The sequence below is a fragment of the Lepisma saccharinum genome, chromosome 12, assembly GCF_977018435.1.
Source record: "Lepisma saccharinum chromosome 12, izLepSacc3.1, whole genome shotgun sequence".
NCBI lineage: Eukaryota > Metazoa > Arthropoda > Insecta > Zygentoma > Lepismatidae > Lepisma > Lepisma saccharinum.
In genome coordinates, this window is record NC_139240.1 from 54892428 (window position 1) to 54905089 (window position 12662).

The window sequence follows — 12662 nt, forward strand, 5'->3', positions numbered from 1 at the left end:
TACCTATCATGTTCGTCACGTGTGCAAATGGATATTTTCACTTTTGACATGAAAAACGTTTTAAATCCATTCATTTTACAGATAATGACACAAACATGAGACGTGCAAAATATCTCTGTGATATTTGTTTCGGTTCTCGAGAAACACGCCTTCAAGCACCGCTGAAATTCACCTACTACGTCACGGATTTGAAAACGTCCTCTCCACAGACAGGAGGTCCTCTGACATCATCACTTAGAAATGCATGCAGGTGGGGCTTCTGCTTGTCTCGTCAACTTAGCATGAGCCACGGAATCGACAGCAAATTCACTTGTTACTGTGTAAAACAAGTATCTTACAACTTTCAGTGCAAAAATCTATGCTCTATTTCTTGGAGATGAATTATGCCCTAGCAGTATAGCAGTATTTACTATAATTCAGCCACTCGGGTAGAGGGTTTTCCCATTAGGGTGACAAAGCAAACCTTGTAACAGTCAATGGCTGAACACGTGAACAGCCATGTTCATTGCGAATACATAGGTTAGTTCTGACTGGCAAGAACTTAATGTTATAGGAATGCCTTTTCTGGAATTACAATTATTTTCGTCATAATATTTTCTTCACAAATTTTAAGATAATACTTTTAGAACACACTGGTTTACACGCCAATTTCGGCAATATAAGAGGTGATATGGTATAAAAAGGTATGGTGACTTTTTAAATTTCCTGCAGTAAATGACAGTTTTCTTCAGTTAATATATATATTGCAAATTTTTGTATTTAGCCTACTATTACGTCGCTTTTCCGTTCACTTTTTTTTTTAACCGCAACGATGAGAACGCATGGTTAATTTATTATGTATCACATCTAACATCACATTCCTTTCCACTTTTGGCTAATCGCTACAATGAAGATGAATAACTACAAGCAGTATTCGAAGTCGGGGTGCAGGAGTACCCCCCCCCCCCACAATACCACCAACTGCACAATCTAAGTATCACCCAACCTGCCATGATAAGAGACAAACTTTTTCTTCTGTCCCATCTCATTTCGAAAACATTCACTTGTTCCATCTCCTTATATGAGACGAGACGGAACATTCCTCGTCTCGTGAGCAACACTAACATTAACAATAGAAGCATCCCCCTAGCTGTCTCCAAAGTCTCGAGCAAACATCCTCCCATGTAACAATTTCCAGTTCAATGATATGTCAGTCACAAGGAAACAGTCATGCCCAGGTCGAGAGTCAAACCTGGAACATGCGACTTCCTCAGATAAATCATGAATTTTGTGTATAATAATTACAACGCCAGTTCATTCCTGGTAATTCTGAATCTGCAGTTTGGTTTGCATATATAAGCAGGATAATATTTAGTTTTCGAGGGCTGTACCGTCAAAACGAGGAGTCAAAAATATTAATAAAAAAAAATATTAAGACCCTCCCAAACAGAGACGGATGTTTATAAATTGAGACGATACTGTCAATGAGACATTTACAAATAAACATGAGACAGACATTTACAAGTCTCAACGAGAACGAGATCAAGGCTGCCATGTCTCGTCTCGATAGGATCCTTAGTGGTGAAGTTGTGAACCAACCAATTAATGAGTTCGGGGTAACGAGAGGAGGCAGCTTTTTTCGCAGTACAAAATTCAAAATAATTATAGCGTACCATTTCAGTATGGGATATTGTTATACACATGGGCGTATATATAGTTCACGGGGGGGGGGGGGGGGATGGATCAACCTTTGGTATGATTAGGGTTGTTTTATTTCATAAGTGAAAATCGAGGACACTGCTGACCGGAAGGTTGTTGGGGAGCATGGGGGGAGGGGATGTTGGACCCGACAAAGTTGTGTGTTTGTAGTCACGAAGTCACGCTACTTAGTATTGATACTTTTCTGTTCATCTTGTGTCAGTAAGTTTTTAAGAACCAAATTTCTTTAATATGATTCGAGGGGGAAAAAATAACTGATTTGACAGTCTCATTGCAGTTTCTTATCGCAGAAATTCCGAAACTATCAGGAAATTGCAGATATTGGTCTGCAGTCCCATCTGGTGTGTGGAATTACGAAATTTCCTTCCCATCCGTATCCCGTCCTATACGTCTCTAATTTAAGAGAATGAAATAAGTCCGAAGGAATTTTTTATGAACAAGCGGATAGAACAAGGAAACTGGTAATTTTAGTGAACCAAAAAATGAGGGGGGTTGGACCCGGTGAATCCCCCTTAAATACGCCCATGGTTATACACATTATTTCATTGTAATAATTATACATAAACTAAGTATAGACATGTACTGTGCAACTAATGTAATCTTCTCAGTGTATTTTCTCTTATCTGCACAAAAATATTTGAACATAATTTGTGCAACAGAAATTGCTTTATGGAAAAGAAAGTTAAATAGGCTTTATAAATAAAGTGAAGAATGTGAAAATCCTATTTTGCACTACATAGGTTACGGTAAATATCGATAAATATAAGTTTAAAAAATATTTTTGAGTGTCTGGTCAGTAACTAATTTTATAAGCAATATTTTTTGCATGGCCTGAGAACACACACGTAGCTGAACCCTTTCATTTATCTTGCACGTGAGCAGCACGGATATTTCATAGAATGATCATTACAAAGCATAGCTTTCCTTTTTCCTATCGCTTCTTCCATTATTTAAATCAGTACAAATTTGTAAAACTGCTGCATGTGTTCGCTCACCGTGGGCTACCCATCCCGAACTAGACGCTCGAAGCAGACGACAAACGAGCTCTCCCTAAGGGGTGACATAGTAACATGGCGGCAGCGTGTTTTCTGCCTTATACTGGAACTTGCAGGAGTCATTTAGTAAAAATTTACTATCCTTCGGACACCTCTATTTTTTTGGTTTCGTCAATTTTTGACATTGATACTTACGTATCTGCTTCGCGGCACATTCCTGAAGGTGTATTAACGTTGTTTTGATTAAATTAATTGCAATTTTTCACATTACCAGAACGTCTTTCTGGTAGGTGTTTTTCCTTGCCTGAGACAATATCGCGAGTACACCTTCCTACATAATTGCGGGTCCGGCTTCTCTTTTGCCAAATTTTTGACATTCGAACTTACGTATCTGCTTCGCGGAACATTCCTGAACGTGTGTTGACGTTGTTTTGATGAAAGTAAGAGCAATTTTTCACCTTACGACTACTTCTTCCTCCTACCTTTCCGTTTGCCTCACACACAACATGGCGCGGACACCTTCGTAAATAATAACGCATAGGAATGACCCATCGGCCTTGTTTTTTCTCGATTTTCAATTGTTATACAGTGTTTCAACCTTCGGAACCCAAGAAATGCCCGTCGACCAACTTAATCAGATCTATTTCTTTTTAACTTTATTTTTCGCATTCTGACACCAAATTTTAACTATGTATCCCAACCTAACTGAACTAACCTATCCACGCACCAATGGTTCGTGGGGCTATCTTTTTCACTATTGAAACCTTTGCGTGGCCCTACTAACCTATCCATGCGCCAATGGTTCGTGGGGCTATCTTTTTAACTATTGAAACTTTTGCGTGGCCCTACTAACCTATCCACGCGCCAATGGTTCGTGGGGCTAGCGCCAGTGGTTCATGGGGCTATCTTTTTAACTATTGAAACTTTTGCGTGGCCCTACTAACCTATCCACGTGCCAATGGTTCGTGGGGCTAGCGCCAATGGTTCGTGGGGCTATCTTTTTCACTATTGAAACCTTTGCGTGGCCCTACTAACCTATCCACGTGCCAATGGTTCATGGGGCTATCTTTTTAACTATTGAAACCTTTGCGTGGCTCTACTAACCTATCCACGCGCCAATGGTTCATGGGGCTAGCGCTAATGGTTTGTCCACACCCGGCACAAACTTTACAACACACCCACCACACGTCATTCTCCAAACCCTCGATCCACAGTTCTAACTCTCGTCGCAAACGCAGGCAGTTCGAAACACTGGATACCAACAAAACACAATCACGACACGTCATGATAGTCACAACGGTGTATGAAGGTGATGGTGTATGAAGGTGTACGAACTTCATGGTATACGCAGATGTACGCGCCAAACGCTATCTCTGTCGGAGAATTAATTTTCAACGAACAACATGAATTTCAGCTCTGAAACATTCCCAAATCACACAAAACACCTTCCTGATGTTCGATAATGCTACAGGAACTAATTACGGTAAGTAGTTTCTTCTGTAAAAATAAATAAATGTGTCCGAAGGATAGTAAATTAGTACCAGTCATTTTTCCAGGGTGTAGTTTTTAAAATTGTTGTAAAAAAATTGAGTGGAAATGTCCATTGTACATTACGCACGGGTAGCTGACGGATAGCCCCACAAACCATTTCCAATAAGGTTAGGATAGGTTAGGTTAGGCAAACCTAGTTTAAAAAAAAAAAGGTAAGTTTCATAGATCGGAGACACATTTCTTCAATTTTACACAAGAAACTACTTATGGAAATGAGTTTCTCCAAGGTTTACAACCTTTGTCGATATATATTCTTCCTAAAACTTCATCGTACAATGCAGCAGAACAATAATAATTTTTTTTGTAATAATATTGCGCATTTTGTGAAAATCGACCATGCCATTGTTTCCAAGATGTACCTGCAGATGGCTCTAGCGTCGGAAGTCGCACGATCTCGCTAGTGGAATCAGGGTTTCCAAACGTGCGTTTTTTTGTCGAGAAAGGAAAATGGTTTTTTCGATGAATTTAGGGGTGAAATGAGTGCTAATGGAAACCTTAGAGAAACTCATTTCCGTAAATAGTTTCTTCTGTAAAAATGAAGAAATGTGTCTCCGATGTATAAAACTGTTACCTAAAGTTGCATCGTGACAAGGGTTGCTTACAAAAACGGCCCATGAGGACAAAAATGCTAAAATACCCATTCTATTCTATTGAAACTTGCAGAAGTGCATGTTAATCTGGAACATAGTAAGAAAGGAAAAAACTACGAATTGACACAAAGCTGTTATTGACGTATTCCTTATGTAGGCTACAATTTTAAAATATTTAAATTTTAATGACAATCTTTTTTTAAAAAGAAAAATGAAACCAAGTTTGAGTGCAGTTCACAGTTGGCATGTTTTTCAAAACCAGTATGGTGCCTTATTACATGAAAGGGCAACAGTTTCACAACTGACACGAGTAATATTCCTTTATCTATAAGTATAATAAAAGTTTGCAACACATCAGATTCCCACTGAGCTGTACGGCATGTAATGTATTGCTAACAAGGAAATTACTCTAATACCTTAACTTGGAGGGGAAACTTTATACCTTTTCAAATGATTTCTGTGTTTCAGCTCAACATAATCTAAAATCCATTTTTCCTCATACTTTGCCACCGATAGCATTCTTGACCCACGCCGGTTTGCATGCAAGAGCCAAGATATTTGATCATTTCCATAAACGAAATTACAATTCATTTTTTATTAACAACTGCGAAAATGACATCTCCTCTTCTAGAAAGTGGTTAGCAATTAAATCATACACGCCAAAGCAACCTGGCAAATTTATCTTCAATAATCAATATAACCACACACACGAACAAATAAAAAGATGGCGGCTCTCCAAACTGCATGGTCGTTGGTGGAAGGATCTAGAAAGTCACGAAAAATTACTCCCTCTTATTTCACAACGGTAATTTCAGATTACGAGCACAATTATTCATATATCTACGCTGGTAAACGCAATCGTGTTCACAAGATTGAACTTTCATTGCATAAAAATTATACTTACTGCTCATCCCCAGACATCTTCCCCTACTTCGCACAAATGAGAAACAAAACACTGTCGCTTTTATCACAAAATTCACTGACGTCGAGACTACAACTCACGCACTGCCAGTGGTGGACTGCTATTTCAACTTGTCCAAGAAACCTGATGTCATTCATGAGAAAAAATACATGCGCAGAAGCAGAACTAATGCACAAATTTTCAGTTCAAAAATTTTGGTAGTCTCTGCTGGCACGTTCTTTTTCTGCTAACCTCAAAAGAAACATGCGCGCGGCAGCGGACTCGGTCTTTGTTTTATGGCCGAGTCTGCTGCCACGCACGTGTCAGCAGTAAGAATAAGCGTCAAATTTGCTCCTGCCACGCAATACGTCTGCTAAAAGGATGTTACAAATCTTAAGAACAGATGAAGACGAGAAAAATGCAAGTTTATCATTAGTGGGAATGAATGTACAGGTAATTTAGAACCTTTTTCTTTATAAAGCATTTAGCAATACGTTGAGACAAATCACTTCGCAAAATTCACTAGTAACAACGAGAGCATTTAGGTTTATTATTAGCAGAAAAAGAACGTGGCAGCAGACACTACCTTGTTTTATCGTGATTTCATCATGCTATGTATGCAACTGCATGGACGTCCGCAGGATTTTTTCCAGGGAGGGGCAAGGAAGGTATATTTTTCCAGGGGGGCCAACATGGCATATTTTCCCCAATAATAGTGTTCATCCCTCAAAAAACATTGCTTAAATATGAATTTATCATGTTCGTGCAATAATTAACACACATTATTGTGGCTGAAATTAAATTATATGTGTGTAATATGTAATTTTTGGTTGACTTTCGTCTTCCAGGGGGGCCACGGCCCCCCTTGCCCCCCCCTTCCGGACGCCCATGTGCAACTGTAACACATACTGTGAAGTTTTAGCGATTACTTACACAAAAATGTTTTAAGATTAGGTCCCTTTGCATTCTTCTAATAATAAACCTAAATGCTGTGGTAGTTAGGTTAGGTTATATTAGCATTAAAATAATATCGCTAAATGCTTTCTATAGAAATTGTAACACGAGTCGCAGTGGTCCAGTCAGTCGGTAGTGCGTCTGACTGTCACGTCCAGGTAGGTGATGATCTCAGAAGTAAATTTTATCTCTTCAAACACCGCTTTTTTTAAATTATATATTTAACTTTTATGAAAATGAAAATATTAAGGATATCTCGGCCGTGTCCGAAAGGTGCAAGACCTTACTTCAAGCGATCATCCTTGTTTTTCACCATAGAAATCACATAGCATTTTCAAATGCTCGTACACATACACATGGCCGTAGGCAGCAAAAAATTTCGGGGGGGTCACTCATAATTGTTCCCATGTACGTCGCAAGAAATTTGAATAATAACAATAATAATAATTAAAATGTCATAATAATAAACTATTTTTTCAAATGCATTATTATTATTATTATTTCTATCCTTATAAAGTTTAAATTGTTTATAATTTATAAGCATTATCTTCCTTACCACAGAAATTCAAACCATTGTATACTTATGCTTATATCATTGAGGAGACTTTTCTACTTATCCATCAGAAGTGTGAATATGCAGCACAAATGTTTTTTATTAATTTTTTTTACGTTTCATGCAGTGTGTGCTGAAATGCACAGTTATTATATTTGGTTATTACATTTTAGATACCTTCAGGAAAAAGCGTTAAAAGTAAGGCAAACTTTAGTCATAAAGTTTATGTTGTTTGACCATTCACAAAACTAAATTTTTGGAATTTTGAAAACTGTGGAACCAGTTATTCTTTGGATTAAATGGTAAAACATAACCTGGTGCCTGTATTGTAACCTCAATTTTTCGATCTAACGCTGTTTTTCTTTGGTTATTCTGTTCGAATACTAACTAACTGGAATTTATTTCCGTTATTAAAAATAAAACTAACAAACGTTCTGCCATTTTGTAACTTGCAATAAACGATGTAAATTCGGGGGGTTCTATGGACCAGTTCGATCCCACTTTTCGACGCTCAGATTGTTCCTATACTTACCAAACAGCATTATATACAACCACTATGCGCTTTATAGGACTGCATATATGTTAAATGTATGTACTATATCGACAGCTGGGTGAAGGATAGTGAATGTAACGCGCTACGAAGCTGGATATCCTAGGTTTGAACTCTTATCAAGGGGGATTTGAACCCATATCGAACAGAGAATTAAAAAGCTGGAACGGATTTTGGTAAAAACTGAAACATTCAAATGCTGACCAAAGCAAATTTATTGTATTAAAGAATATACACTAGAAACCAAAGAGATCGATTTATTGTGAATCTTTGTCTGAAGAAGACCCTGTTAGAGGGTGGAAACGTTACGTTTTTAGTGTATATTTTTTTATACAATAAATTTGCCTTCGTCAGCATTTGAATGTTTTATTAACATGGAAACAAGGCTTAACAGTGTTACCATTGGGAATTTTGTAACAATCAAAAGGGAATTTTCAACCAGGAACAGCACAGGACAGCAGAAGTGAAAAAGAAGGGGTTGCAGGTGATGGTGAGCTACAAGAATTAAACCCGTTTCCTTCAAATTTCAGATTTCAAAATGTTTGAAAATTCTAGCTCCATCATTTCAGCATTGTCTCCCTGCTGTATTTTCGTAAAACTGAGAATAATTTTTTGAAAATGTGTTACAAATTTTGGTCTCTGAACTACTATTAATCCAACATGCCAGAAGTTTCGGGGGGTTGAACCCTAAAAACCCCGCTCTAAATACGGCCATGCACATACATTTCCACACATTAGAAGAACTATAACCAACAACTTGCTGGCCCATAACGTATATGCAGCTGTGATGCTCGCTTTCTACCTCCGTGATTTAAACCGACCTACCCCTAAATTTACGACACAGTGTACCTCATTGTTATGCAGATGACACGCGGCTGATGATGCCAGTAGACCCCAAAAATGCAAAACCAGCAATTGTTCTCCTGAACCGTGACCTTGATGCTATTTATAAATGATGTAAACGTAATGGTCTTGTAATTAACCCCTGTAAATGCTGTTTTACATTAATTGGTTCTAGCGCTGCCTTAAAAAAATTCAAATAAATGGGTTATCAATTAATATTAATGATGTGAGGGTCCCACACTGCACAACTGTTACGAACTTAGGTGTGATATTTAATCAAAAACTTGACTGGCAAAACCACGTAACGTCTCAGAGTTCAAAAGCTTATGGTATACTTAGATCACTCCATAAATCATCGCACTTACTTTCGACTGATGTTAAATTGCGTCTTACTCAAGCTCTAGATCTTCCCATTTTCGATTACTGTGACGTTGTTTACGGTGTTAATTTAACAAAAAAGAATGCTAAAATTGCACAAAAAGTACAGAATTCTTGTATACGTTTCGCATTTAGCTTGAAACGAAGGGATCACATACTGCCTTACTTAAATGACGTTAATTAGCTGAATATGACACGACGCAGAAAACTACATCTGGCCTGCACAATATTCAAAATTCTGCAAACAAAAACCACCGACATACTTATACGACAGACTCCAATTTAGCCACGACATACAGAACTACACGACTCGACACTCTAAGAAACTTAATCTGGACAGTTTCTCAAAATCCATATTCCTGTCCAGGGGCGGCACCAGAAATTTTCGACCGGGTGGGCAGAAGCTGTATATTGATAGATTAGGGTGGGCAGGTATAGGCTAAATGTAAGACATATATGTACAACATACATGCATATGTATCCCCTTCTCTCTTATACTCCCGATTTTCTTTTCCTTCTCATCTTTTCTGTTTTACTCCCTAATGTCATCTTATATCTTTCTTTCTCAGCTTGTTACCACTTTCTCTCGTTCCATTCTTCAAATGTTTCTCTTAACTGCCATGCGCACACGCATCACATGCATGTCTGTGTGTTTTGTGTCTTTCCTCTTCATTTTCTAATCTATTCTCCCATATTGTTCCACTTGTGGAACCACAAGCAAAGAAACCTGCGCAGACCTGCGACTCCTGTGCAACGTACTCCCGCAAGAAGGGGAGGAGGAGAGTGGACCATGCTTCCTTATGGCCCGAGCTGAACGGAAGAAAGGAGAGCTGCGCGGGGACTTTTCGTCCAAGGTTTTTTTTCCTTGTGGTCGCTCTATACAACTGACAAATGTATCTGAATGTTTGCAGTAAAGGCTATCGGGTGCAAAAACTTGGGAATAAGGACAATTTACTTTTTTCGTAGAAAAGTCTTTGCATTAAGAGGTCATAGTGCGGGTGGAACAAGTGGCAAAATGTGGCTCCTCCTTATCACCGCCACTGGATATTTTGATAAAAAAAAATGTCTTATTGGGAATGTAAACACACACTTACATGGAAAAACAAATTCTTTGTTCATTCTCCATAAAGCATCCCCAAGCTTATGAAAGGCTATTTTGACAAAATAACGCCCAAAAGTAATAATCAAGTAACATTGAAAAATCTGTTAGCTAAGTTATTATTCATTTTCTGAAGTAAGTCTTCGTTACTCATGCGGGACAAGTGATACACGTATGGTTAGATGAACACATACATTGAGGTAACAAATAGTTTACATTTTGTAGAATGTGATTTTGGACATAAGTAATTCATCGAAATTCATCACTATACCCAGTAATTCATCTCTTTTTCCACGGACGACTTGGGTTGTATGGCGTGACCTTTTCGAAAGCGCTCAAATGTCAACCTCTATCCTGCGCAGTATACCTGGAAACTTTAATCTTGCAGGCGAACGAGTCTTTGGCGCCTGGAACCACAGTCAAAGTAATAATTTTGGAGGGTGTATTTTCAATGTCTGCGTGTATTTGTTTTTCACCTTTGTCACTTTCACCTAATCACCATTGAACCTCATTGTCGACATTAGCCAAAATTAGCAGAAAAGTGACTTCACATAAAACAAATCAGTAACTTACTCTTTCAAAAGTGGAGTTTCATTCATTCATACCACTTCAAAATTTGAGGTGGTAGTTTCAATTTTAACTGACTAACTAACTCTGTAGCCTTCTTAAACCCAAAGGTTCATGGCTACAGCAACACAGGCCTTCCATCTGTCCCTATCCTGAGCAAGATCTATATACTCTTTTCCATCCCTACCGATTTCCTTTAGGTCCATCTCAACGTTTTACCTCCATTTTCGTCTTGGCCTTCCTACAGGTCTCTTACCATCAGGTTTCCCAACAAGAATTCTGTAAACTCTTCTTTCCTCTCCCATTCGTTCCACATGACCTGCCCACCTAAGTCTTCTTGATTTAATCATTCTAATAATATCTGGACATTAATACAAATTATGTAGTTCTAAATTACGTAGCACCTTCTCCACTCACCTGTCTCCTCATTCCTTTTAGGTCCAAATATTTTCCTAAGGATCTAATTTTCAAATACTCTCAATTTATGTTCCTCTTTCAATGTAAGGGACCAAGTTTCGCATCCATATAATACTACAGGCAAAATTACTGTTTTGTATATTTTAACTTTTAGTTTCTTAGATATTAAATGAGAAGACAAAAGTTTATGAAGAGAAAAGTAACATGCATTTCCTGAATTAAGCCTGCTTTTTATTTCCTCTTTAATATAATTTTCATTTGTTAGTATTACTCCTAAGTACTTGAATTTGGAAACTGGTTCAAACGAGTTGTTATCAATAATTAGATTTTGATTGTTACCTAACACTTGGTTTCGGCCTGTAAGCATATAAGTTTCAATTTTACAGTGTTTCATTGTTGGATCAATGCAACTAACTCCATGAACAATAACGTTTTCCGAAAGTCTAAAATATTTGTCTCTGGCAATACACCCTCTTAAATGAACGCATCTTCTATGGTGATAATATAACACGTTCCCTGCGAGTTATTTCTATATATTTTTTTCCTCCAATGGCATAACGTTGTCGCCTTATAATGAAGAGGTTCTGGCTTCTACTGCCCTCTACCCTGGTGGAAGCACAATCCACATTGGTTCGGACTCCACTTTAAACTGTAGGTTTAGTCCCGATTAGCCTATCTGAGCATAAAATTCCACTTCAAAATAAATAAACAAAATTTTCTTATGGATACTTCGTGACATACCTTTTCTTCTTTACTTCATCTGCATCTACAGATGCTTTTGACCTTTTCGGCTAAACCTCTGTTGCATCTAAAGTTTAAACCATTCTCATTGTGATTGATTAGTTCTCCGACGCCCTCAAAACAAAGCTTTTCTTCAAACCCCTTCTTCTTTTAATTCTACGTAAGTTAATCACAAGAAAAATCGCATGATTACGTAACTGATAGGCAAAATTTATGTAATATAATTAAGCCTTGTTTCCATATTAAAAACAATAAGTTGAAACGTTACGTGTTAAGTGTTTCTATCTTAATAAACTGCCTTGGTCAGCAACTTGTTTTTTTTTAAATGTATGTGTGGAACTAGGATTTCAAAATAGAATTAGCCACCCATTGTCAATTAAATAATTCTGTTGCTTTTCCAAACCCACATAACTGTTAACATCAAAATTAATATTCCTCGGTATTGTAGTGGTTATTGTGATTGCTTCTTATTAGTATTTATTAGTAGAACGAATACAAAGTTGTTATTTTGTATACCATGTAGGTAAAATATATAAATATGAAAATTGTAATGAAATAAAGAAGGATACACTTCTGGAATTTCAATGTAGACCTAATTAAAGAGTCGAAATAATTTAATGTGTTGCTGGAGGAAGCAACGCTGATGTTTTTATTTGTTTATTTAGAGATTATTTTAATCATAGGCAGGCTGGGATTTATATATGTGAAGACCCGGAGCTTACAACACCGAGACCCCACCCCAATCCCCTCCACAGTTTCAATTATAACTTTTCGCCAAGCTACATGAGGTGTTAGTTACACGTATTTCTACATTTTTCATCACAT

General features: G+C 37.6%; 1 protein-coding gene across 3 annotated transcripts in view; it reads right to left on the minus strand.

Moving 5' to 3' along the window:
• p23 (cytosolic prostaglandin E synthase) overlaps positions 1–12662 on the minus strand; it is a 90872-nt gene that overhangs the window by 13575 nt on the left and 64635 nt on the right. Inside the window, exon 1 of one of the 3 annotated variants that reach the window (XM_083132387.1) lies at positions 5739–5876. The exons of 1 other annotated variant lie outside the window; for it this stretch is intronic. In XM_083132387.1, coding sequence (XP_082988513.1) covers positions 5739–5755 — 17 coding nt within the window. In that variant the 5' untranslated portion in view covers positions 5756–5876. Of the gene's footprint in view, positions 1–5276; positions 5525–5738; positions 5877–12662 lie in introns of those variants that run through there. One more of the 3 variants, XM_083132386.1, reaches the window with a different exon arrangement.